This window comes from Haliotis rufescens, unplaced genomic scaffold, assembly GCF_023055435.1.
Source record: "Haliotis rufescens isolate VD_foot unplaced genomic scaffold, xgHalRufe1.0.p SCAF_2, whole genome shotgun sequence".
NCBI lineage: Eukaryota > Metazoa > Mollusca > Gastropoda > Lepetellida > Haliotidae > Haliotis > Haliotis rufescens.
This window is the reverse complement of record NW_025963890.1, coordinates 39246160-39274002: the sequence shown is the minus strand read 5'-3', so window position 1 is coordinate 39274002 and position 27843 is coordinate 39246160. Positions and strand designations below refer to the sequence as shown.

Here is a 27843-nt window from a genome sequence, read left to right as displayed (position 1 = left end):
ATTGTTCATGAGCAATGCCATACCATTCTTTTATTCACGGACAGTGTGCTAAAATTGATCCATAAATACATACCTATGCCTCATAGCAATAAAATAGCATATCACAAGAAGTCATCTATGATGAATATTTGAACTAAAACATTTGGCAAGAGGCAAGGCTACAAATTAAGCAACTGACTAAAAAGCAAGCACCGATGAAATGACTACAGAAATCTGACGTGTTCACTACCCTGTATGAAAGTGTCTCTGTCTCGAAAAATCAACTGATAATTTAAATATGTAAAGTTTATAGTAAAATGTTATCTCGTTGCAAAGTTATCTGGAAAGACATGGTCATCTAGGACTGCACTCAGCAATCATCAAGTTCTCTAATTCATTCAGTTAAGATCAAACACAATGTTACGCACCATCATATGCCGGGGTAACCCATTAACAACACCACAGACTTTGCCTTCTATGCAGTAATAGAAAAATTGCAATACCGTATTTGACGTAATAAGCGCCCACGGCGATATTTGCTAATATATTGGCTAGTGAACAATCCCAATTCCTTCAGATTGATCAATGTACACAAGACTTATTTATTCATGTATAATATGCACTCTTGTGTTATATGCACCCTTAATAATGGGCAATTAAATTCTGGAAAAATATATCTGTCGTGTATAATACACACAGACTTTTCTTTTGTATCATTTCAGGCTGTCAGCATAAACCACGACATTTTACGATCTTTCAACTCTATTTTTTTCACCAAAATTTTATTCTAAAGAGAGCCCCCTATTTCTTATTTTGAGAGCACCATGGGCGCTTAATACGTTGAATATGGTTTATAAATTTAACACAGCCTGTCTCAAATGCTTTGAAAGTCTACTTGCTCAAAACTGTCTCTTGGCATCATTTTCAGTGGATTTTGAAGTAATATATGGTGGACTATATTAGTCTACTAGACCAAACAACATTTTACTGGACAGTCTAGCTTGAATTGTTAGAATTTTATCAAGAGCCAGTTAGTATGACGGTTCCAGATGCAGGCTGATATCCTGAATCAGTCAAGACTTGCATGTGGTTGATGTACATTCAATGAACACTAAAATCAGAAACATTTCAAATAATGCACAATATAACTATCAAAGGACACATTTTAACCCTTGCTAAATGAAATGACTGTTATTTGTTCATGACTGATAATGTGTATGGTTAGAAAACAGGCAGAAACTTAAATATACAACATTACGCTTTTCTGTATCAAAATACCACTTGCGCATGAGGAACCGACAAAACCTGAATGCAACTAACCAAATGACATGTTACAGATATGAAGACACATATGCTTTAAGGCCGCACTTTCTGAGTGAGAGAGTAAATTGGGGGTAACACTAACCAGTATTTCAGTTCTTTCATGGCATCAAACTTCAGGATGACGACCCATTCACCAGGTATCAGAAATATATTCGGCATGTGGCTCTTTTCTTTAAGGTTACCAGTAATGATATGGACCCTCTGGCAATCTGAGGCACTACTTAGGACTGGTATACATAAAACAAAAGCATAGTGTTTCAACTTATGGATGTGAATGATATGCCTTGAATGCCAATGGTCATATGTCTTCAAATCATACCATTTTCTAATCCAAGTTTACAACATGCCTCTAAATCCTGGGTTCAGGAGTACAGTCTGTGTTTTTAGATGTATTGCCATAGAAATATGAAACCTGGGTTTTCACAATGTCAGAAAATACTTTAATTCTCTATCCAATGTACCCATGAAAGCCTGTCCATTCCACATCTTGAGTACTCCACCAAATCCTTAACTTTTTATGGAAATCACAAACACAGCACAACAACAAAGGAGACAATCAGGGCTGAAAGGAATTAGTGAAAGTGACTGTCCCAACTATAGCCCTTCACGGCATGTAGTACCGACACATATCTAGATCAGTCTATTCAAATATCACAAGTAATATCATGCAAATGTTCAAGGTCTTAGATCAGATGCACAATGACAGATCTGCGGTGACTGCAATTGCAGAAAATAGAACACAGGGTATATATCTCCACTGGATGTTGCATGAAGCACCAGAATGATCTTTAACATATTGTTGCACCATTTGAAGAAAGTTAGTTTTTGTCATTTTACAGAGATTTGCACATATAATCGTATTCAAAACTCTCTTGTTTCACCAATGATGTTATGTACACATTTTTCACATTGCTTGTCCATGACACAAGATCCCACAAACTTGAACTCCCTTTCAATGAAGAGTTCCTGATAGTCCACAGTCAGTGACCTAAGCAATACACTCAACCAGATCATTCTCAGTGCAGTGTCAGATGATGTTTATGTCGTCATCATGTTCATGTGTTATTATGCAGGACACTCGACTTCCTTTCAGCAAAGAGGTTTTTGTGTTGAACTGTCTGTGGCCCTCCTTCCCAGTTCCTGATTAGTATCATGTGCAGGAATTTGAGTAAACAGAAGTTGACCTTTTCCCCATCTTCCTAATAAATGAAGCAGTAAAAATGAAAACTAGCTATTTAAATCGATGAAGAGGCACATGAATTCCAGGCAGTCCCAGACATAACTCCAATTGCTCAGTTACTATCATAACAATTTTGTTTGGATTGCAATAAGCCATAAGCTTATTACTCATTCTCAGATCTATTCATCAATGTCATTCCAAGCTAAATATTCAATAAGCTGCTTGACTATAGAAATAAATGACTGAATGTTTCTACCAGGTGACTATTTCACTATGAGATGAATGAGATTCTCTTCAAAGATAAGGGCAGACTCCTATTATCAGCACATACAGTGTATGGAATCACCACTCCACTACTGATTGTATAGATCCTTTCAAAATTGATCAAATAACACAATCCTATAAATATTTCACTCTGAGATTGTTTAAAAAGACGATTCTGTTCTGACTGGAAAGTCTCACTCACATTTTATTTGAGTCAGCATTGGTGTGGCACATGGCCCATGACTCAGCAAGTTAAACTATGGATCATGTTCAAACATGTGTGGAGGTGCACCTAAATCTCTACATATGCTGCTCATAGTTAGAACTCCCTGTAGATGTTCTGGACAGGACTGTTGGAGGAGGTGAGACTGCTGTGGGACTAGCCTCAACACGGCCATAGTTGCTGTCTCTCGTGGTCACAAACATTGGCTTTGGTGCCACTTTGGGTGGATTGGACTTCACCTTAGAGTCTCGAGCATCTGGTGCAGATGTGGACTCTCTTGGTTTTTTAGGCCTCATGGTAACTTCTGGACCATCTTCATCTTTTTTAGTCGTCAAACCTTCTCCCAGTAGCTCTCCCACAAGGATGGAAATATCAAGAACATTATTGTCTTCATCTGTCTTACTGCTTGGTCTAGATTTGGCAGAGGGAGGTCTGGATGAATAACTCGGCAGGGGAGGAAGGTTCTCCTGTGTGGATTTGTCTACAGATCCTCTGTTTCTTGGAATTTCACTTGACAGTTGCGAGGGCTTTTTCTCATTGGTAGACTTATTATCAGGTTCATTACTTCCTGGTGTAACATTTGTTCTCATGGGCTCGGGCTCCTTTTTCTGTTCAGGTTCATTCTTGATTCTGCCATCTGTTGTGTCTCTTCCAGTGTTCTGAGCCACTGGTTCTGGAGGAACAGGTTTGAAAGGTTTTGGACTTTGCAGACTGGTGCGAGGCTTGGGGATTTGCACAGGTGTAATAATAGTCAGCGGATGTGGAATATCTTTCTCTTGTTTCTGTTCCTTGTTATTCCGAATGGGGACAGCAGTTATTGGACTATTTTTGTCACGAGGAAGGGGTTCATTTTGAAGATTTGGAGGAGGATGTTTTGGATCAATAGTTTCTTTATTTTGTACGGGTTCTGCAGGTACTGGATTACTTACACTTGCAGGACGAGGAAGATTTTGAAGATTTGGAGGTGGAGGATGATTTTGTTCATTTGTAGTTGCTTTGCTTGTTTGAACTCCAGTTTGAACAGTGGGGAATGTACCAGAATTACGAACACTTGCAGGCCTTGGAAGACTATCCAGATTTGGAGGTGGAGGAGGTTCTTGAGAATGTGTGCTTGTTCTGTTATTTTGCAAAGGGGCAGAAGTTGAAGAATAACGCACTTTGGGGGGAGGAGGGATCTTCTTCAAATTTTGTGGTGAAGGAGGACTTCTCATTGTTGTGGCTGTGTTATCAGGTACAGGAACAGGAGGCTGAGCATAGAGAACCCGAGGTGGTGGTGGATGATTCTGACTTGGGGGTGGAGGGCTATATTGTTTTTGGGGTACACCAGGTGTATCTTGTGGCTCAGGAGGAAATGTAAAATTTTCAAGATTGGCCGGAGGTGGAGGGAAAAAAGGGGGTGGTGAGCGATCATTCTCACTGGGATCAGGTGGAGGGGCTGGCAACACAAAATCAGGTTGAAGATGAAATGATCCAGTACTGCCTCTCTTTTGCTTGTTTTTCTTATCTTTTTGTGGCTTCTGTTTTGATTCATGTGATCCACTCTTTCTATCTTCTTTAGGATCTGTAATAAGGGGACTAGTTGCACTATTCCTTTCCCGTAGAGAATTTACATAGTCCTCATACTCAGGATCGTCCTTCACAGCAAAGCCATAATCTCTCATTGGGAGACGACTTTTAAAGGATGAAATCCTTTCCCGAGGAATACCTTCAACGTCTAGGTCCACTACGGCATAAGGCAGGTCAGATGCATCTTCGAGTTCGGTCCAACCAGCCTTTTTTCTATTGTTGTTTTCAGCCTTAAGTTCCAAAAGTCGGGAGTTCTTCTTAGCTGATGAGGCCATATAACAAGTGTCGGTTCTTTTGGGGCCCAATGATTCACTCCATCTTGGAGTTGCATTTTCTTTGTAGGATTCTGAAGGTAAAAGTTTGGTGTCTTCTAGTTCCTTGTCTACCTCTCGATCTTTGTCTGTTCCACTTTTCCTGTAGGTTCCATTTTTGGCTGATGTACTGCTTTCAGGACGTGTAGTAGGCATATCAACATACTGAAAATAGACATGATGGTCTATCAACTGTAATTAGATATCATTACAGCCCCATGGAGGACTGGTTAATTGGCATTTCAGCATTTCAAGGGAACTGAGTAATGATTAGGAGCTTCTAAAAATATATTTTATTTAAATTACTGTTTGATGTACATTAAAATATGAGCAATTTTACTCTCAAGTACACCTGAACTCACCTCACGCTCTTGCGGCAGTAACTTGTCATCTTGAACAGATATTTCCAACTTGGCACTCTTGCGCCCTTTGCTGAAACCACAAACAGAATTCAGTTGATTAACAATGTACAATAGACTATAGGTGTATCTGTTATAAGTGCCAGTTTCTAACGCAGATCTCACTTTCAAGAACATCTGTCGTCATTTTGTTTACAAGTGACTCTCATAGTCTTCCCGCTCTTGTAAACTAAACTGAAACTTGATTGAATCCATCTGAAAATACGAAGGCTTATTCAAACCCACTTTTGACAAAATTCTAGTAAAATCTAGATATTTTTTTATATTTGTGTACTTTTCCTGGATTACTCCTTAATGCATTTACTACTTGTTCTATTGTTCTTGACAGAAAGAACAGCTGTGTGAGGTCTTGCTGAAAAATAAGTTGTTCCGACTGGTCGTATGGCTAATCCCATCACACAGCTCCCACATGACCACGGAAGTGATGACGTCCCGTATCATCACATTACTGCTGTCACTCAGAGAGAACAGCAGTAAATGCAATAAGGAGTAATGCAGGATAAGATAATAAATCATGTCATATTAGATAACAGATAACTAAGTTTGCTGTCAGTTTCATTTACATTCATGAACCTAGTACTGGCAACAGTGTGGCAAGTTTCATACTGGGAGACCTTGTATGGCACTGGGGAAAAAGAGGGTATTAACGTTCAGTCAAACATTCGTATCATTCATCTAACAGAGATGCCAACAATTATGTTTGGGTAGAATCATTACGGTATTTTGCTCCAAAATCAACTGCTACAGGGAAATACATTATGATTTTGAGAAAAAACATGTCACTGAGTTTGACTGGTTCTATATTTCACTACCTGGGGTTTCACTACCCCCTTGACAGTGGCAAATGTAGGAAGCATGTTTGACAAAAAAACCCAGTATATTGATAGGACTATGTGTAAGCAAAAGCATTTTTTCCTCTGTAGTGCATGAATTAAGAAAATAATAACATGCATTACAGCTAAAATGGATAGAATTATCATTAAACTGCCGGCATGTTATCAGAAATGAGCGGGCCACTGTAACTTGATAATGCCCTCATATTGCTTAATGACGTGCCATTATCACGCCCACTGTTAGGTGACGTGATAGGGATAGGGATAGGGATAGGTAACGTCACGTTCAATAGTGACGTCATCTGGTTTGTTCTATGACGTTTCCATATTTGAAAAAGTGTGTCAGTGACATTCGTGTTGATTGCAGCATATGTTTCAAAACCGATATTGTTGTTTCTTTTTATTTGATAACAAATTTCATCCATTTTAGCAATAATGTTGACACTAATTTTCAGAAGCCCTTGGTCTTTTCAACGGGCCATGGTTAATTGAAGACCTCAAGCTTCTGCAAATGATAATGCCCTGAAAAACAGCGTTACCCTTATATTATCACATAGACTACAGATTATTAGAAGTTCTGGTGATGACAAGAGAATACAGTCAATCACTCTAATCATGCCCACGATTGCTAATATCATTTTGAAAATATTAATTATTGACCCAAAGATTTACTGATATTCCTAATGGTCTTAAATTGGAGTAGGCTGCTGATCTCTGCTTGCAATCAACATTATTTGCTAGATCATTCAAATTCTTATATGGAGCGTCAACAGATATTCGTAATTCTGACATAGAGCGTCAACAGTTATTCGTAATTATGACATGGAGCGTCAACAGATATTCGTAATTATGACATGGAGCGTCAACAGTTATTCGTAATTCTGACATGGAGCGACAACAGTTATTCGTAATTATGACATGGAGCGTCAACAGTTATTCGTAATTCTGACATGGAGCATCAACAACAGATTGAGGATACTCACCAACATCCCCATATGACACAGAAGAAGATGAACAACAGGAGAAGCAGCACACTGGCCACAATGACTGCTGTGTAGATGAGAGCAAGGTCTGAAACACACCATAACATCTCAGTGAGGACTGACCCTTGTCATCAATGTCTGTGTCCTCACAAGTACAAATACTGGAGCAAGTCTCTTTGATTTGGGGTATTTTTATATATTTCTTGGACAATAATATGAAGATGACAATAGTAGATTTAAGAGTTACTAAAATTAGAAGACTTTGGTCATATTGGTTCCAACGTATGTTATTATCAGATAATCAATCATATTGATTTAATGAAATTATTGACTGAGAGAGCAATTATATGATACAGTGTGTACTGAATGCTTTTTGTCATCTGGGCATTATTTTCAATAGATTTTAGTCTTAGTATTTGGACTAGAATAAGCCGATTTTACTGGACCAAATGAAATTTTACCAGACTTGGGCTTAAGACTAGTGGTTAAAATAGGACTGAGTACAAGGATTTAGGCCGATATTTGGCCCCAAGTCTGCAGGAAATGACTGTAAAGACCTGCTCACAGGCCAATATTTGGCACCATTCTGCAGGAAATGACAGTAAGCATTCCAAATTTGAATTTCAAATGTCCCTAAATCTCAGAATTTATGAAAATAAGAACAGTAAAATAATCCAATTTTGAACATTAAAAATTATCACGATTTTCTTCCCAATTAGCCTGATGAATGCTAGAGAAATCTGTGGTTTACATATATTGTACCCAATTGAACTAGTGAACCTGACCAGGTGTTAGGTGGGAGGGAGCTAAACATATTCAGCAACTCGCAAAGACTGCTTGATACTTATGAAAAACTGAGCACTGAAGACAAGAGTTTCCTCCCTTGTTCTATCTACTGTAAGAAGAGTTTCTTCCTGTGTTATTAAAAGCAGTGTGGATATGCCAAAACTAGGCAGGTGAGCTGAAAGTACTGGTATTTTGTTGCTTAGATAATTATCTGCATTGTACATAGTGTATTAATTGTCCTTGGCAACAGCCATATTCTTCTGCAACATCCTTTTTTTCAAAACTATGAATGTTTATCATGTTTATTATACAAACTGATGAAATTATAGTGAAGGCGTAATAAGAACGAACGTCTGTACAATTTATTTCGGCTTGTACATCAATATCAGGTGTGTGGATCCACCATGTGGGGCGATACATGCGTGGCTGACTGGTGATTAACCTGCGTATTGTTGCCCTTGGCATTGCCTGCCCTTCCTCCCGAAGAGCTACCCAAGCTTGGTCTCTGGCATACACTCACTGCCTGAGAACAACCCACAGATGCTCTATTGGGGACATGTCAGGGGATGCAGTGGGCTAGTCCTATGTCTGTGTGCCTTCTCGTCAGAGATAATCGGTGATGACCTTGCCATGATATGGTCATCTTGCAGTTCAACATTTCTGCTGACAGTTGTTTCGACGGCTCTTCGCAAGATTTCGTCAACATATCACTGGTCAGTCAAATGTCCATTCACGATAACAAAATTAGTTTACCTGTCATGTATGATACTGCCCCACACCATGACAATACCACCCCCATATCGATCATGGTCCAGCATTGTTGCTCTGGTATACCGCTCGAGGCTACATCGACAACAATGTTTTCTGCCATTTGTGAATCAGATGCAAAACCTTGGTGTGAAGCCACTGGCGCACAGCCCGTCCCTGGTGTTGCCTAGCCCACCCCAATCTTTGCTGCCTGTGGTAAGCTGTCAGGGTCACACCCTTCACAGGATGCCATGCTTCAGGACGCCTTGTCTCAATGCAACCCCACCCGTTGGATGGAACTTGTCCCACAGTCAAGAAATTACACTTTTATATTTGCCAAACATTCGGGCTACTTGGGATAATGACGTTCCCTCCGCCATTGTACTCACATTTCATCATTTTGTCTATTCATTGACATACTGTCTCAGATTCACTTCTCAAATTCACTTCTCAAATACTTGATTAACCAATTAGCCAATTGTCAAATGACTTTAATATAAAACTCAAATCCTGACACTGATAGGATGTTTAATCCATTCCAGTAATGTGTTACTCTTCGAGTATGACTCTACCCATCAAGTCATCTGTTTCATATTCCATCTTAAGAGCAGTTAAATCAGATCATAAAACACAAATCCGGACACAAGCTCGAGGTGTATGCATCACTGACCTGCTGCCAGCTCTACTTTGACCGGTGGACTGAATGGTCCATTCCCCGCTGCTGACACACCACACACTTTGATGAGGTACGTGTTTCCAGTGTCCAAGTTCTTCAAGGTGTAGCTGACCCCTTGACCTACAGCCATCTGACTCTGTTCTGGTCCTTGAAACAAACGTTGTTTCCTTGTCATCATCCATTACAAATGTTATTTCCTAGAATTCAAACACTGGATCTTCTGCATGAGGAAGAAACCCACAACCCACAAGGCAACCCACCAACTAAGGTTGTTTTCCAGCCAGATGTCAAGATAAAAACATATGGACATACACACGAATAGTCAATTTCAGAACAAAGTTGCTATTCATTCTGTAGTCATTATAACCAATTGGGGAAACATTTTTGCATTTCAAGAAAGAGACACAGACCTATAAACGAAGAAAACAATGCAAAGCTAACAAACGCGATGGATGTGCCTGGAAATATCTCTTCATGAGAATACTAGAATACTAAGTGCTTGTAAATAGAATTCAAAGTAGAATTGGACAATCCGTGATTTTAACCTATGACAAGCGATTCCTGCATGGTCAAGGGATGGATCCCTTGACAGTGAGAAGCATCACCTAAGATCACTGTTCTACTTACAGTGAATGTCTTAACAGAAAATGGGAAGAAGTCGATCGCTACCAGATTGTGGTCAGATTGTTTTCATTCTCAATCATTATATATAGTTACCTGAACAAGTATCTCCATCCACTACACAGTACACCACGAGTACACCAGTCAGTACACTTGGTGTCTGCAAGCAACTCAGCTTCTGCCACTCCAAGTCTATGCTGGCAGTCGTGGGGTGGCTGGACATGTGCAGGACCTCAGGCGCTGTGGTGGGAGCTGGGAAAATAAAAACATACCTTGATATTTTCAAAATTTTGGAAACTTGTTGCCAAACAAATATTCAATTCATCTTTTAATGTGACTTGGGGATAGGAATCTCAGATTATTTTGGCAAAATCTTTAAGGTGTAGAGGCAATGCAGATTTCCCAGGGGTGCGAAAACCTAATGCATGGCAACAGAAGAAACATTCATTGTTAAACTTGTCACTCACTATTCCCACTGATGTGAAGGCATTGACTCCATGAGATGCCACTGCTGGTCACCAGACCTGTGTCCCTCCGTGACCTCCCTGACCTCTGTGAGGTCATGATGGCCTCGGCAGAGATCCCCACCATGTAGTCTTGTGTGGTGTTCTCACTAAGTCCTGGGAGGGTCAGATTGTACTCTGTGGTGTTGGGGAACACACTCTTCCAGTCCAAGGGGGTCTGTGGTCAAAAATACATGTCAAGTATTGCCTGCATTTACAATGAATGTGGGCTGGTTCATAATGTAACGTGTAAAGTCATGATGCTCCTCTGAAACCTGAAAGATGTTGATACAATTACATGTAGAATACATGTAAGATAAATATTACATTTTTTTTAGATAATGCCAATGTAGCAATCATGTCTTGTGTACAATGTAAACTGTTTTGTTACATTTGCCAATGTTCTGTTTCACCAACACCACCAGTAGTATACACTTGCTGTGCAGTTTTACATAAAACAACATTCATTCACTCTTTGCCACTGCCACTGCTACTACTACGATGCACTAGGGGCTTACTGTGCAGTTGGTTGAGTTGTCTTCCTTCATGCACCAGTACGTGGTGTAGGACACGACTCGGCTGTGGAGTGGTTGCCAGTTGATGTTGAAGTTGGTGGGGTCCTCGTCAGCCATGAACTCAACTGTGAAGTCCTGTGGTGGTGACGCACCTGCAGGGAATCAATACCGTGAGGGGTCTAGAGTTGACCATGTGAACCTAACTAATCTTAGATAGTAACATACAAAGACCTCTCTGTTTAGTACAGGTTCCCACTAACCCATGCTTGCCACTGATCAGGTAGTCCGACTCCGTGAGTTGGTGGATGTCACTGTTGCTGTACCTGACAGTGTGGAATGTTGCTTATAATATCAGTCTCTTCGATTAATTCCTTGTCTGGCCCAGACTGCTCCAGTTACAGGCCTGTCACATAGCTAAAATATTGCTGAGTGTGGCTTCATGCAACAAATAAGAGCATACACAAAAAAAGTTCATGACAAAATTAAATTCTGCAAAATTTCAGATCAAGAAATTGTTTTCTAATTACCGCATTCGACGTAATAAGCGCCCCGCTCTAATAAACGCCCACGGCGATATTTGCTAATATATTGGCTAGTGAACAAGCCCAATTTGCATCCCTTCCGATTGATCAATGTACACAAGACTTATTTATTCGGTATAATAAGCACATGTGTGTTATATGCACCCTTATTTATGGGCAATTAAGATCTGGAAAAATATATCTGTCGTACATAAACATTTCAGGCTGTCAGCATAAACAACGAAATTTATCTTTCAACTATGTTTTTTTTCACCAAAATAATATTCTAATAAGAGCCCCCTATTTCTAATTTTGAGAGCGCCCCGGGCACTTATTACGTGGAAAACGGTATGCAACCTTGAAAAGTTTAACACAGTGTATTCCAAATGACAGTTATGGGTATTATGACTCGTTTCAATGGGATAACATTTGAAAGGGAAGCGACTTCTCGTAGTTCTCATATAATCTCAGCCATCTAACAGACATTCCAGAATTTTCTTTGGTTATGTTTTCAAATTTTGAATCAAGAGCTTTGTCCAAATATTTCTCAAAGCATAGTCTGGATTGGAATTTGCTAGTGTGAAGCAAGTGTCATAAAGCTTGAAAAAGCTGCTTTCTGATTGGCTTAAAAATTATGTTGACTTCTTGTTAGTCATTTCATTTGTCAATCAAAGTTTGCGAAAGGACATATAATGGGATGTCCTCAGAACTTTCTTTAGTGGTAGAGAGAACTAAGACCTGATTTTAATGAATTAACAATGCTCTATTTGCCTAAATATATAGCTAATGTAAAATAAACAAAAAGTCTTATTGAAATTCTGTCATTTGAACAAATAACAATAATCTGATGGAGAAAATATCAGTTAACCACTGTTAATTGTCATCAGATTATTTTTAGTGAATCAGTTTTCCTTGAAATGGAAATAAAACCTTCCATGATTATCAAGATTCAACATTACAACTGTTCAAGATAATGGATTTGTTAAAATCATTTGTATATTTAAGAACTGACTTTCACTTTGTGTGAGTTCATTGGGGTATGAACCTTCATAGAGTGAGGGCCAAACATTGTAAAAACGTCATTGCAAGCTCCTCACTCAATGAAGGTTCCTACTCCACTGAACTCACACAACATGAAAGTCAGCTCTTTTTAATTTTTCATATCACTATTTTATACCTCGAGGGATTTAGTGCTAGATCTGTACGTAGGACTTCATGTTGACACTGACAGCCATACAACAACCATGATGACTGTATCGCGGAATAAAATAGTTCCACTAAAAGGAGAGGTGGCATGAGTGTATGTGTGCTCAACATGCTTTACAGGAACACCTGTTGTTTGTTTAAAAGAAGTGTATTAAAAAAATATCATCATTAGATGAGAAAGGTTTGTTAAGAACTAGCACAGTAAGTCAGTCACAATGACAGCGCGTTGTAATACATACACATCAAGTACAAGGCATCAAAATGGCCGACACGATAAAAAGGATGGGAGAGATTTCAGGAGTTGTTAATGTTCAAGTTAATGTACAAATGTGTTAGTCGTCACAGATCAGTTGGCCGATCATTGAAAGGTGATTAAAGGTGTGTCAAATAAATACTAAGGTTATTCATAGATTGCTGTAGACTGTAACTGTCAGTCTAGACATGGCTGAAAATAACAACAAGACATGGGAGCTACAGAATATGTAACAATGATGTTACTAAAAAAGTAAGGGAAGCAATTACATGAATGACTGGTCGGAGCAAGGAAGCATATCAATAATTGATATTGACCAGGAAGTGTGTTAAAGCCCCAGGGGAGGCCTAACTACCACAATGTGATACTTCTGTCTGATGTGGTACTCAGCCTGATCACATCGCAGTAATTGACTACAAAGTAATTATGTAGATCCCATCGCCCTGAGCCACCATGTCTGATTAGCAGGCTGTCATGTCACACAGAGGACTTCATGACACTGATCATGTTATTGGTGCTCATGCTTTCAGTCACTGGTTTGCCAGCCCAGACATGACTATTTGCTGGCCACCATGTTGTAGCTAGAATATTGCTCACATTACGCACTCGCTTACACTTATTTTAAAATTGTTGATCATTAATATTTCAGGTCAGGACAGTACTTTACTATGATATTAAAATGTCAGAAAGAAATTTGTCACGTGTTACCCTATTTCTTCATTTTATGAACAACATTGTATACATAACCCTTCACACTTAATTTTTCTTTCCATAACAGTGCTTGATGCCATTATCTGTCAGAACATTAACATTAATGAATATATGCATAACCTTTCTCAGCTGTCGGATGTATTTGAAGCTTGACATGTTGACAAGAATGAGACACAGGAGCCTCAGTAGGGTTATTTCAACAACATTTAATGCCATTTGGGATAATCTCTATACCTACACTAGCAACAGCAAGTAGTACAACATTTAACAGAATCAAAGTCAAAATCAAAATCAGAACTATATCATGAAAACCCCTTCTATTTAGCAAAGATTTTTTTATGTATACATTGGATGGACGTAGTTTTATGCAAGTAAATATGCCTTGATTTGGTCATACAACACAGATACTTCAGTGTACAGCCAGTTTTCAGAAATTCGGCAGATTCTGGCCTCAAAAAGTCATTATCATGGACATGACCTTTCGTAGCTGTGTTGTGTGTTAACATGTGTAACAATGTGTTACAATGTAGATTTGATAGCAGTAATTTTACCTTTTGAAGCCATTGTGAATGTATGTGCAAGGTGACAAAGGATTTGAGAAAATATGCCATGAAGTGTACCTTTTCCCTGTGGTGCGATGGTGATGAGTTTGGACCTATTGGAGCAGCCGCTCTCCGTACAGGCCGAGGTCTGTATCTGGTAGGTAGTGTTGGGCTCCAGGTGGAGTTCTAGTGACATCTGTGCCATGTCTGTCACTGTGATGTCAGTCTCATTTCCAGTGGCAGTGTCTTGCACAAAGATGTGATATGCTGTGATCAGACCATTACGAAGGTGGGCAGGAACAGCCTGGAAGATGATAGATGACAAGGTAACGTCGATAATGACAAGGTAGACGTTGATAATTACAAGGTAGACTTCGATAATGACAAGGTCCACCTCAATAATGACAAGATAACCTCGATAATGACAAGGTAACGTCGATAATGACAAGGTAGATGTTGATAATGACAAGGTAGAACTCAATAATGACAAGGTAGATGTCAATAATGACAAGGTAACCTCAATAATGACAAGGTAGATGTTGATAATGACAAGGTAGACCTCAATAATGTCAAGGTAACCTCAATAATGACAAGGTAGAACTCGATAATGACAAGGTAGAACTCGATAATTACAAGTTAGACATCGATACCGACAAGGTAGACGTCGATAATGACAAGGTAGACCCTGATAATGACAAGGTAGAACTCAATAATGACAAGGTAGACCTCAATAATGTCAAGGTAACCTCAATAATGACAAGGTAGATGTCAATAATGACAAGGTAACCTCAATAATGACAAGGGAGACCTCAATAATGTCAAGGTAACCTCAATAATGACAAGGTAACCTCAATAATGACAAGGTAGACCTCAATAATGACAAGGTAACCTCAATAATGACAAGGTAGAGCTCAATAATGACAAGGTACACCTGAATAATGACAAGATAACCTCAATAATGACAAGGTAGATGTTGATAATGACAAGGTAGACCCTGATAATGACAAGGTAGAACTCAATAATGACAAGGTAGACCTCAATAATGACAAGGTAGATGTCAATAATGACAAGGTAGACCTCAATAATGACAAGGTAGATGTCAATAATGACAAGGTAGACCTCAATAATGACAAGGTAGATGTCAATAATGACAATGTAGATGTTGATAATGACAATGTAGATGTTGATAATGACAAGGTAGATGTTGATAATGACAATGTAGATGTTGATAATGACAAGGTAGACCTCAATAATGACAAGGTAGATGTCAATAATGACAAGGTAGACCTCAATAATGACAAGGTAGATGTCAATAATGACAAGGTAGACCTCAATAATGACAAGGTAGATGTCAATAATGACAATGTAGATGTTGATAATGACAAGGTAGATGTTGATAATGACAATGTAGATGTTGATAATGACAATGTAGATGTTGATAATGACAAGGTAGACCTCAATAATGACAAGGTAGACCTCAATAATGACAAGGTAGACCTCAATAATGTCAAGGTAACCTCAATAATGACAAGGTAGATGTCAATAATGACAAGGTAACCTCAATAATGACAAGGGAGACCTCAATAATGTCAAGGTAACCTCAATAATGACAAGGTAACCTCAATAATGACAAGGTAGACCTCAATAATGACAAGGTAACCTCAATAATGACAAGGTAGAGCTCAATAATGACAAGGTACACCTGAATAATGACAAGATAACCTCAATAATGACAAGGTAGATGTTGATAATGACAAGGTAGACCCTGATAATGACAAGGTAGAACTCAATAATGACAAGGTAGACCTCAATAATGACAAGGTAGATGTCAATAATGACAAGGTAGACCTCAATAATGACAAGGTAGATGTCAATAATGACAAGGTAGACCTCAATAATGACAAGGTAGATGTCAATAATGACAATGTAGATGTTGATAATGACAATGTAGATGTTGATAATGACAAGGTAGATGTTGATAATAACAATGTAGATGTTGATAATGACAAGGTAGACCTCAATAATGACAAGGTAGATGTCAATAATGACAAGGTAGACCTCAATAATGACAAGGTAGATGTCAATAATGACAAGGTAGACCTCAATAATGACAAGGTAGATGTCAATAATGACAATGTAGATGTTGATAATGACAAGGTAGATGTTGATAATGACAATGTAGATGTTGATAATGACAATGTAGATGTTGATAATGACAAGGTAGACCTCAATAATGACAAGGTAGACCTCAATAATGACAAGGTAGATGTCAATAATGACAATGTAGATGTTGATAATGACAAGGTAGATGTTGATAATGACAATGTAGATGTTGATAATGACAATGTAGATGTTGATAATGACAAGGTAGACCTCAATAATGACAAGGTAGACCTCAATAATGACAAGGTAGATGTCAATAATGACAAGATAACCTTGATAATGACAAGGTAGATGTTGATAATGACAAGGTAGACCTTGATAATCATTTCATGGGATTCTCGTGCAGCAGTACTTCTGATTCGGTTGCATTTTGGGCTCAGCATTCTATCCTTCTCTGTCAAAATAACATATTTCACATTTGCCTTTAACGTTAATTAACTATTGGGATTTATTTCATGCTTTCCTTTTTCATCATATTCTTTTGTTTTCTTTTAGATTATGTTAATTTGTATATGTCTTAATTTTCCTGTTTTTCATGTTGCACATTAATAATATACAGGAACATTGCTCATAATCACACCCAAACATTTGTTCCTGTCAACGGGAACTTTTCACTACACAGGTAGAACATTTTCACTTCAGTTTTGTGTATTTGATCCTGATATTTTTTCCAGGTCAGAATTACATTTGGGTGGAACAAAAATATGCTTCCAATGGAATCCATATCTTCAGCATGATGTGAAAATACAAATGACTTCCATCAAATCATGTAATTCTTGAAGCCAATGGCTGTGATCATACCTTCCAAAACAGCAGGATCCCTCTGCAGTTGTCTTGGTCACAGTCAACTTCTAGAAAACTCCCAGGATGCACTTCTGGCTGAGATGCAGGAACTACAAAATAGTCCATTCGATTAAGACAAAATATCTCAAGATGCAAGGAAAATTCATTAACTGGTTTTGTCCATTTAATATGTTTATGTCAGGTCATACCTGGAGTGGAGTGTTGATATACATGTAGTAATGAATATATTTATAAAAGAGAATGACAATAGTTGTGATATCTGCGCCCGATGACAACTCAGTAACAAGCCGCCTACCATCAGTCTGTGTGGTGTGGAGGACTGTGGTGACATTGCTCCAGAATCCCCCTCCTTCAGGCAGACATGACACATTCCACTGATACACGGTCCCGGACAGGAGGCCACACACAGAGGCAGACCCATCAGACACATTGTCCACGGGCTGAAAGTCCACAGGAAACAAAGGATAATACATACTCATATCCTGTATATAATCTATATTTTTAATATAATTCCCATTTATTCATTGTGATACCTCATTAATCCATTCCCTATTTTACTGAGGCTCTATTTCAAGAAATGAGCCTGTGGGGTTTTCGGGTAAGAATACAGGTCCCCAGTGGACTGGTGTCAGGCGCTGTGCCTTTTTCTATTGCTAGTCATTGCATCCCAAATGCATAGATCAGTGTTCATGTCAGTCCAGTGTTTGAAATTAGTGCCTGCCTATAGGCCTGTGGCAGGTAGATTTTGTATCGGGTCTGTAGTTTCAAAATTTGTAGTGTTCCTTATGGCCTGCAGTAAATTTATGACACGATTTATCTGTCAGAAAAAATAAGCTGCAGGTTTTTTTTAAATGAGGGCCTGAAGAGTTTAGTCAGTAGGGTTATGCAGGCATACTATTCCAAAGCATTCTGAACATGATGAAAGCAGGAAAGGTGTGTATAATAAATAATCAGAATCATCCCCATTTAACATAATCTTGTCCTTGGTGCTCAGCAAGAAGACTGTATATCTAAACACATGTTCTTTTAGTAATTACATGAACTCCTTAAGTTAGTGCCCACAGTATGAAAAAAGTGTCAGAAGAATGATTAAGGTATGAGGCTGTAGCTCATCAAGCTCACCTAAATGTTGTGGAGTACTTGCTGGGTTATAGATAATCTTTAATCATGCAAATTAGGATAATAAATCTTCAACATCTATGAACTCAATGTATGGGACAAAATAAGTCTTCAGCTTCTTAAACACTGTGGTTCAGATGTCAAAATTGTATTGCATGGTCTTCCTTGGGATTCCCATTTGATTGTGTCCCCAGCAACCTATGCTTGTTGTAGGGAGTTACTAAATAGATCGGTAGTCAGACACAATGATTTATTGTGTGTCATCGTACCCTGGCCACAGGAGACATTGTTCATAAAACATCTTGTTTGTAGATTATCTACAAGCTGTTGTGTAATACTTGGAATATTGCTGACTGCAGCATTCAACAGCAAACAAAATAAGATGTACAGAAAACTACAGTTATTACAAAGCCAAAGGGACCACTAATGTTAGTTCGTTATAACCATAATTCGTTATAAACATATTTACAGCATATATACAGCAAATTGACGGGACCAAAAAACAGTTTGTTATATTCGTCAGTTTGTTATAAGCTTCGTTGCTGTATTGCAAGTTCATGAATCAAAACATCAGCCCTAGAGAATAATTAGTGGCAAATATCTGTTGAAACAGATTACATATGCAATGAATTTAGATTGGTTTAAGCAAACACAGATCCAGAGGGGTTGAGTGCCTTCTTTGTGAAGAATACTAAACACCTAAACCTATAAAAGACATGTGATAAACCATTGGTGATATGTTACACAAAACTATCATGGATACCAAACACAAGTTGTTTTGCTAATTATTTACATTCCTCTTGCATGTTGTGTGCTAAGTGCACCACCCCAACTTAAACCACAGGAACTCGTTATTGGTCAGTAAATAAAAATATATACCCCTTATATGTTCTCTACTTACATATAGGGGGTATATATTTTTATTTACTGACCAATAACGATTTACTGACCAATAACGAGTTCCTGTGACTTAAACCCACCTCACAATACTCTTGCCAATCGGAGCAATTGTACAACATTCGACACTTTAGTGTATGAGTATCCACTTGTTGCCATGACAACGAGGCACAGGTTTTGTTGAGATTGATGGTGTTGATATCAGTCACAGCGGGTGGTCTTACTGTAAAAAGAATAAACAGGGAAATTATTACAATATACATCTTGTTATCGGTGTTGCAGCAGATCAGGGTGAAATTTTGCTGAATAAAAGTCACTTTAAAGATTCAGTTTCTATTCTAACAGGGGCAGTGGTGTAGCCTAATGTTTAAAGCGTTAGCTTGTCACGCCGAAGACTCGGGTTCGATTCCTGACATGGGTACAATGTGTGAAGCCCATTTCTGGTGTCCCCCACCATGATATTGCTGGAATATTGCTAAAAGCAGCTTTAAACCTTACTCACTCACACACCCTAAAATGACAACAGTATCAAATATGAAAAGAAAAGTAAAAGATGATAACAATATTCAAGAATGTATATTTACCAATGTTATTTGTGTCATACTTAAAACGTTCAGACACTTTCTGTTCACTGACTGTTCCCACACTGGTGAGAGTCATGACAGTGACAACTATTGTGTAGAGGCTTCCCATGCTGAAGCTATCTGCTGGCCAGTGACAGGATCCAGGTACAGAGTCGTCAACACAAACCTGGTTGGGAACATCACTGGAATGATATGTCAGGCATGATAGATTTTATCATTTTGTGAAAATAGGTAATACTTTGTCCTGCTACTATTATATACCAGTCAAAGTTTGCTGAGGATCATTTTTTGATGATATTACCAAATCATCCAACAGTAAAGATTGAAATATCCTGGGACACAATGATTGGGTAACCCCTCCAGGACCTCAATTTCATGATGGATGGACAGAGGCATGCAGTGCATGAGGTGCTTGAAAACCTGTGTGTGGATCTATCGTGATAGAATTGTTGCACATCATTATCAGATAGCACAACAACATTTGCATCCTCAGCATCAAAGATGTTGTTTGGGGACCGAAGAATTCGATAGATGCAAAGGCATGCTTGAAACTGGGTCAACACAATGTCACGTTGCAAACGTCTTTGATGTCAACGTGTGATCAGCATTAAACAACAAACAAACTTTATGTTGGACTAAGAACTCTGAAACAGATTTTGGATGATTCGTTAAAGTGGCACCTTCCACAAGAATCATTCTTTTAATTAGACACATAGTTTTATGATAAGCCGGATTTCCACTGCAGTCTTCCACAGCTATGTGAGTAAACACATGATTCTGTCAACACCATTACACTGTCAGTGCCCTGTGACCAGGTCATGACATCCACCAGAAACATGTTACAAAAACAAAAGTATGAAAATATAACAGAAAACAGCTTACACAAAATGTCTGTTTCATGACTCAGCTGTATGTTTCAGTCTAATCAATCAGTACCTTGGTGATTATGATAACAGGAGCCAAGCCAGTCATGCTTGCCCGTGGTAGAAGAAACTACACAAACACATTGTACTAATACAGATGTGAAATAACTGTAAGAAAGAAGTTGTTCATCTGTAGTCTTCTTATTGTCATTAATAGTACATGTATGACAGTTGCATGTGTTACTCACTTTATGCCCCAATTAAGTCGAGCTAGATGAATATTATTTGAGTCTGATTGCGAACTGACGTCCCATGGCCAGCTGCATGTCATGGTTGCCCAGTTGTCCACCACACACGACACATTTGTCACCGGCTCCATTCTCCCTGGGAACATAAAGTATAGTGAAACTGTACTCACTGTATTGTGTCTGTGAAAACACAAGTTAGATAAATCAAGATGGAACCAACTAATTATCTCTTGCCTATCCTCTTCTGTTGCTGTTAAAGAGGGAATCTTTTCAGAGAATATTAGATTAATTCACTTACGTTACACTTTGATGAACGACTAGGTTAGGTATGGTGTGTTATCACATCTAGGTTGAAACATTGGCTATCTGAAACAGATCATGCTCATGAAAAGTCACAATCATCATCATCATCATCATCAGTAATCTAACGGGATCGGGTTCTCAGGCTCGCTGACTTGGTTGATGCATATCATCGTATCCCAATTGCATGCATTGATGTCCATGATGTCAATCACTGGATTGTCTGGTCCAGACTCGATCATTTACAGACAGCCATCATATAGCTGGAATAGTGCTGAGTGCAGCGTTAAACAACAAACAAACAAACAAACAGTAATCACTTCCATTTTTACTGATAAATGGCAGCAGCTGTGAATCACAAAATCACTATCCTAATTTACATTCAACTCCATTTGGAATATCAGGAAACATGCATTTCAAAATGACAGTCATTGCCCAAATTGCCTACCATCTTCTTACCATTGAGATGTTACATTGATTGTGCTTTTCAGGTCAGAATAGGTCCCCAATGTCTAATAAGGCTTGTATAAGGGCTGACTAACATTAGCAACGAGTTGTAAGACTCTGTGACTTGACTGATCGTGTGTCATACTTCAATAACATGGGACGTTTCTCCTGCTATCAACCACTGGTTACCGGCACAGACCTGATTTTATTAATGGTGTCAGGATTCAGCTGGACTGGTATTCACTGCTGCATGAAGCAGAAACAAGCAGGTCATGTTAGCTGCATTGAATCGTAGGGATCAATAGGGATACATCATCCAGTGTCTACTCCAGCCGTGATAACACAAAACACATCAAACACCTCCATCCACTCCGCTAAAATGTTCCTGACAAAATTATGGAGTTATATTTTGGCTGGACTAACGAATCTATACATAGTCTAATCAAAATCATGCAATGAAATCGACATCCGGTTTGTAAACTGCCATGCAGAGTTCGTTTGATTGCAGGATTTGCAAAGCATGTGCCCTGCCAACTCGTTGTCAACAGATATTTTCCAAATCTTGTCATCTTCTTAATCAAGCTGCTCATGTGATTTGATGAAGACCCGTTTTATCACAATATAGATTTAGATTATCGATCAGATCATACTGACTGGGCGTTGCCATTTTGTTTGAAGCAAATGCAAGTGATATGAGTGGTGAAATCTGACTAGTCAATAGGAGGGACATAGAAGCGATATGACTCATAATTGTCACTGGTGGTGCTATGATTGAGCCCCGAAATTCCATCCTAGTTGGGCAAGGGTGGAAACTGGACTTTTACAGTCAGTTAACTCCCTTTCCTCGGCAGAATGCCCAGTTTGGGCATGAACCAAAAAGTGGAAAACCAAGCCCTTTAACTTCAAAGTGTACTCTTTATATGGCCATGGGGGAAAAACACAACAAATTCAAAATCAATGCTCTAAATAAAAAACCTACTACACAGCTATGTAAAGAAAACATAAAATTGCATATTTTATGTGGGTGGTATGGATATACTCAAATATATAAGAAAAACGTACCAGGAGAAGTGCCAAGCTGTATAAATCTGCGGTATTGACAATGGTATTTCATGTCCAACCAGCACTGACCCTCAAGTCATTTTGAAAGGTATTGGCAGAGGGGCAAATAATCCATTGATTACACAGGCATGTGGAGGAGAGGATGTGCTTAATGAAGCATGTGCTCTTTCATACCTGAAACCTTTTACACAATCTACAATGTTACAGATTAACTGCAACTCAACTATGCCTATTTAAATGGTTGAATGATTTCCTTCCTTGAGTCGATTTGATTAAAACAATGGTAAGGTTGATCACTCAAATTTGTAAATTGGTTTTGTGAAATACCCTGCATACAGCTTTAAAAAAGAGATACACTTTCCACTTTTGCTTGAAATTTGAAAATATTAATTTTGAATAATTTACATTTTATGTCCCTGTTGAATATTTCATAAAGTGTAAGATAGATGACATTTCAGCGATAAATTATTTTCTATTTATCCAATTCAACATGATATTTACTGGTCATAAATAATTCAAATGAACTCAAAGACTATTCCTTCTGGAACAGGCTGCTTGCCCCAGTTTGAGAATGAACCATTATGTCCAGAACCAAGCTCTTAACTTCAAAGTGTACTCTCTATATGGCCATGGGGGAAAAAAAAAACATATTAAAAATCACTGCTCTAAATACTAATGTCCATAAAGAATCCAGGTGTACTAAGTCACAGAGGTGCTTTAACATAATCCAAAGTAGATTAACGTTGTTATGCTAATGGTGAGTGATATTTCATCAAGTAGAAGGTATGAATTTGTTCTCAACATGGGTCTGTATGGTGTCCGAAATAACTGCCTGCCCGCTGCCCATGGCTGGTAACTTTTTTATTGGGGTGCATGAAATTTTCCTCCACCTGCTCGACTGTCTGGCAAAATATTTTAAGACTACTTATATGGTTATACATGTATCATAACTCCTTGTAGATTCTCAAGTAATTGTTTAATTCAACTGAATCAAGATACAGTCTCTTAGTTTTCGTGATTTTTCCATATTTATTATGTCTGAATGCAGGTAGGTAACTTTGAAGATAGGCAGGCAACATCTGTTGGTCACGTGCCTGTCTTGTTGGGTTTTAAAATTGTTTCCAACACTGGGTCAGTATATGAAACCGGTGTTGTGTCCCCAACTGTTATACTTCCCTGCTAATAACAGTCTATAAACACACACTAATTTTAACTGAGCTCACACAGGTCAGCTGAGATAAACATACATATCAAGATAAGTTGTATTAGCCCAGCCTTCTATGAAATATAGAGGCCTGCCCTACTTAGGTGTGGGTAGCAGTGTTCAGACCATGGTATTTCTATAATAGAGACATCCTTGTCAGTTTTATCATGTTGTATGATCCCCTTGACTGTTTCTTACTTTCAGCACTGCTTCACTAAGCCTGAAAGCTCTATTCAAAGAGTACATGTTAAAGGCCTTAGCTTAGACTATATGAAGCGTGTCTGTATGAGAAAGGGACACGGGGGGCATAATACATGACCTGTCTGCGCCCTGGAGTCACGATTACCTCCACACATGTGAGCCTAACATTACTTTCATCAAAACACAATTCAAATGGCAATTATATAATACCTTTGCCTCATTTGTGGAGTGCAAAATTCACATTTTACAGTAATGTGATTTGGTATGGTTATTCTCTTTACCATGCCTGCACGATTATCCGTTTGAAATTCATTTGCATTCACACTGAAAAAACAGCAACCTCAAAGCTTGTACATTTGCAGACAAATGGAATGTGATCATTTTTAAGGCCACAAGATATTGAGAAGCTGACCTTTGCCAAAGAGTGTGGATTACCAGTGTTTTATAGTTATCTAGTTTTAAGACCCAAGAACTCTATAGATAGATCTAATTTGTTCAAGATACAGACATTGACAGCTGTGCATGTTCAGCTATTTCAAGGAGACCTTCAATGTAGTAGTAGTAGTAGTAGTAGTAGTGAGTGCCTTATGAGACGCTAACATGTCTACACAAATGAAGAGCTTAGAGCTAACAGAGGCCAAAATGCACTTTGGCCTTTTTTGCATATTATTGCATAAATAACATCTATGAGTTCTTGTCTACCTGTAGAAAGAATAGAGCATGTTTTCATTGATGCATTTGTGAAATATAGCTACTTAAAATTCTAAAAAAAAGGCCAAAGTCACTTTACTAGATTTTGGCCCTTTTAGCTCTCATTTCCGTGTGTGGTTGAGACTGGTTGTCTGAGAGAGATTTTGAAAGTTTGGACACCTTATTATTATATTTCAACTATTTCAACAAAGTTAGCATTAGTTTAAAAGTACTTCAATAGTATGTGTTTGTACTTTCAGTAGTAGTTTATCAATCTCACATATTAATCACATGCAAATGCCTGAGGGTCAAAAAGGGCCAAAATACAGACATTGGCCCTTTCCACCCTTACACAACTTAAAAACATAAGTTTACTTCCTTTTTTTGAATGTTTTATATAACAACATTTATATGTCTGCTGTCAGAATGTGTTAATGTCTAGGAATTTATCGGTAAAAAAAAGTTGATTAAAATGCATAATATTATGTGTTTTCATCACTTTTCTCAAAACAGACTCCACATGAAATAGGCCCTTATGGCTCTAAGCTCTTCAAATAGGATGCATTAAAATAGTAACTTAAAACTGCTTTAATATGAAATATGTTATAACATTGTTTACCATCTTTTAAACTTCTTAAAAAGGGTTGAAGCTAAAAGATTTTGAAGTGTAATATTCATAGGATATATGTATTGGGTCTATAACACAGACATAATACAGTGTGAATGAGTTTGTGTACTAGTGCACGTACGTGGATAAGTATGTAGTTTGTTGTGCAAGCATGGCTGGGGTGGGAAGGGATTGGGCAGTATGCAAGTATGAATATTGATGTTGTTACTTGTTTTTAAGTGAAGCATGCTTTTGTATTTAACATATACTTTATGCTTTTAAAAAGATTTGAGTATCTCCTTGGTCATGTTGGCTGGGCATTGTATGCAGACCCACCGGCTTATGACACAATGTGGTACAATGAGCTGCAACAAAAACTTCATCTTCTTCTATAATTTAGTCCTGTCATTTGTTAAACCATAGATTGACTGTACATATAATAAAATATAGGATCCAGTGAGTCAGTCTTCAGGCCCTCATTTAAAAAAACTACAACTTATTGTGACAAATAAATCAAGTAAATTTAATGCAGGCCCTAAGGACCTATACAAATTGACATGAGATCTAGCACCCACGGGCCTACGGGCAGGCGCTTATTTTGAAACACGACATTGGGTGTTGTGTAATAGTCTGCAACATTGCAGCTCTATCCATGCAGCCTGTAACTATTCTTGACCCGGCAAACTGGTGGCTGAAAACATCAGCAATGACCCATAACATGGGGGCACATTGTCACGTAATAAGTCAAGTCACTGTACCTGGCCTCCCATTCTAATTACATGTATGTCACCTCTAAAGATGAGCAATGGTGCGCTTGGGACCTATTCAAACATGAGGTCTCAGGGTGCCCAAATACAGGAGCAATGTCAGTTACTGACACAGATATACAGGCTTCAAAATTAACAAATCTAGTCTGAAGCTTGTGAAATTCAGGGAGGACTGGTGACATTTCTTGTGGACCATCATTTTAGAAATTTGGTAGTTTTTAGATTATTTTTGCGGACTGAGGAAAGTAAAATTTCATTTATTTCAAATCCTGGTATAAAATGCCACGTAAACTGTGCTGAAATCTATAAAGAGTAACCACTGGTCCTACAGAAAAAGTGCATCCTATCTGAAATATGTCTGGTGTTTTGCTGTCAGAACCATGGGTATTTGTGGCTACAACCATATCTTCATTCTACAGACAGAATTCTAGTATTTGTTTGCTATTATTAAAGGCAATGGGTCATGATGGGAACATGTCTTGTTTTGAATCTATATCTTGAGGTTCATAATGGAATGATCACAACTGTCTTTAGTAACAGACTCAGAAACAAATATATACACATCTGTGTAATCACTAAAGAAAACAAAATTGTGGACTGTATAATATCTGTAGTAGGATCATATAAATTCATGAGCAGCAAAATCATATAATGGTTATATATGTAAAGAAGATTAATGAAATACTGACAAGAAGCCCTGGTCTATAAGCCTGACTTCATGTACAATCTAGACTTGCTTCTATCCATGCAAACACCATGACAACATGTGTACAGCTGTTGATGTACTAGCCTGTGAGGGAGTCTACACATCAATGCCTGGCCGACCATGTGCTACAGCTATCACAATAAAATGTCACCCACACAGCATTGTTTGGACAATTACAACTGTCACAATGAATCGTCACACACCACACAGTTTTACACGAGTACAGGTTCAGGGATGCTGTGTGATTATCAGCATCAGGCCCATAGCCTTGTTGGCCACCCGACCATGTACACCAAGGCAATGAAATAGAATTCTGTGTACGACAATAACATTGACAAAACAACAATGTCAGCCTGTAACAAAAAAATAAAGTAACTCCTTTCACAAACATGTCACTCATAGCATGAAGACTTCATGATCCATACCCAACTTGGCGGGCTTCTGTCTTGGGCCAAAAACAAGCAAACACAAGGCATGGAGGGGTATTTGTATTCCTCCTCTTAGCCATGACAACTGATTAATTAATAATGATAAAAATTACCTGAAATTAACCTGTTGGCAGCAGGAAATGAGACAGCCATGTATTTGAATGGTGTATCATGAGTGCAAGCCATGCAGGCCTTGTCTATATTTAAATGACACTCCCAATGTACGTGGACTTGCTTGCCCACCTGTCTGACCTTCTCCCATCTTACCTTGATACAATATGGTAGATCAATCAGACATCGGATATAACAAACAGTTCCACGGGATGGCAAGCTGTAGCACTCTGCACATATTTGTCAGGGCCTTTCTCCAGGGTACGTTGATCTAAACCCACACTAATGTCGGCTTCTGTTAAACCGGTCTGGTCCCACTTGCATGGAGAATATGTAGGCCAAACACAGCTGTGTGTATGCTACAATTGATGTACGGGAGCTCGACAGTCAGCGAAGCATGTCATATATTATGCATTCACCTGTGAAATCCACAACAGTGTCATGCATTGATATTCAGTGTGAGGAGCAGTGCCCTGTGTC

At 38.5% G+C, this 27843-nt stretch overlaps 1 protein-coding gene across 2 annotated transcripts; it reads right to left on the bottom strand.

Moving 5' to 3' along the window:
* Nucleotides 1-677: 677 nt before the first annotated feature.
* On the bottom strand, nucleotides 678-27843 carry LOC124114807. 2 transcript variants are annotated; one of them, XM_046475581.2, is made up of 15 exons: nucleotides 27520-27843; nucleotides 21139-21206; nucleotides 20841-20976; nucleotides 19730-19911; nucleotides 19229-19368; nucleotides 17425-17569; nucleotides 17127-17218; nucleotides 14241-14466; nucleotides 10933-11081; nucleotides 10379-10592; nucleotides 10008-10163; nucleotides 9285-9437; nucleotides 7082-7169; nucleotides 5209-5278; nucleotides 678-5011 (listed from the first exon to the last, which is right to left on the bottom strand). In XM_046475581.2, the coding sequence occupies exons 3-15, from the start codon at nucleotides 20969-20971 to the stop codon at nucleotides 3047-3049; spliced, it is 3711 nt and encodes a 1236-aa protein (XP_046331537.1). In that variant the 5' UTR covers nucleotides 20972-20976; nucleotides 21139-21206; nucleotides 27520-27843; the 3' UTR covers nucleotides 678-3046. The 2 variants fall into 2 exon arrangements, with proteins under 2 accessions (XP_046331537.1, XP_046331538.1); XM_046475582.2 differs by lacking the exon at nucleotides 27520-27843 and adding an exon at nucleotides 27366-27433.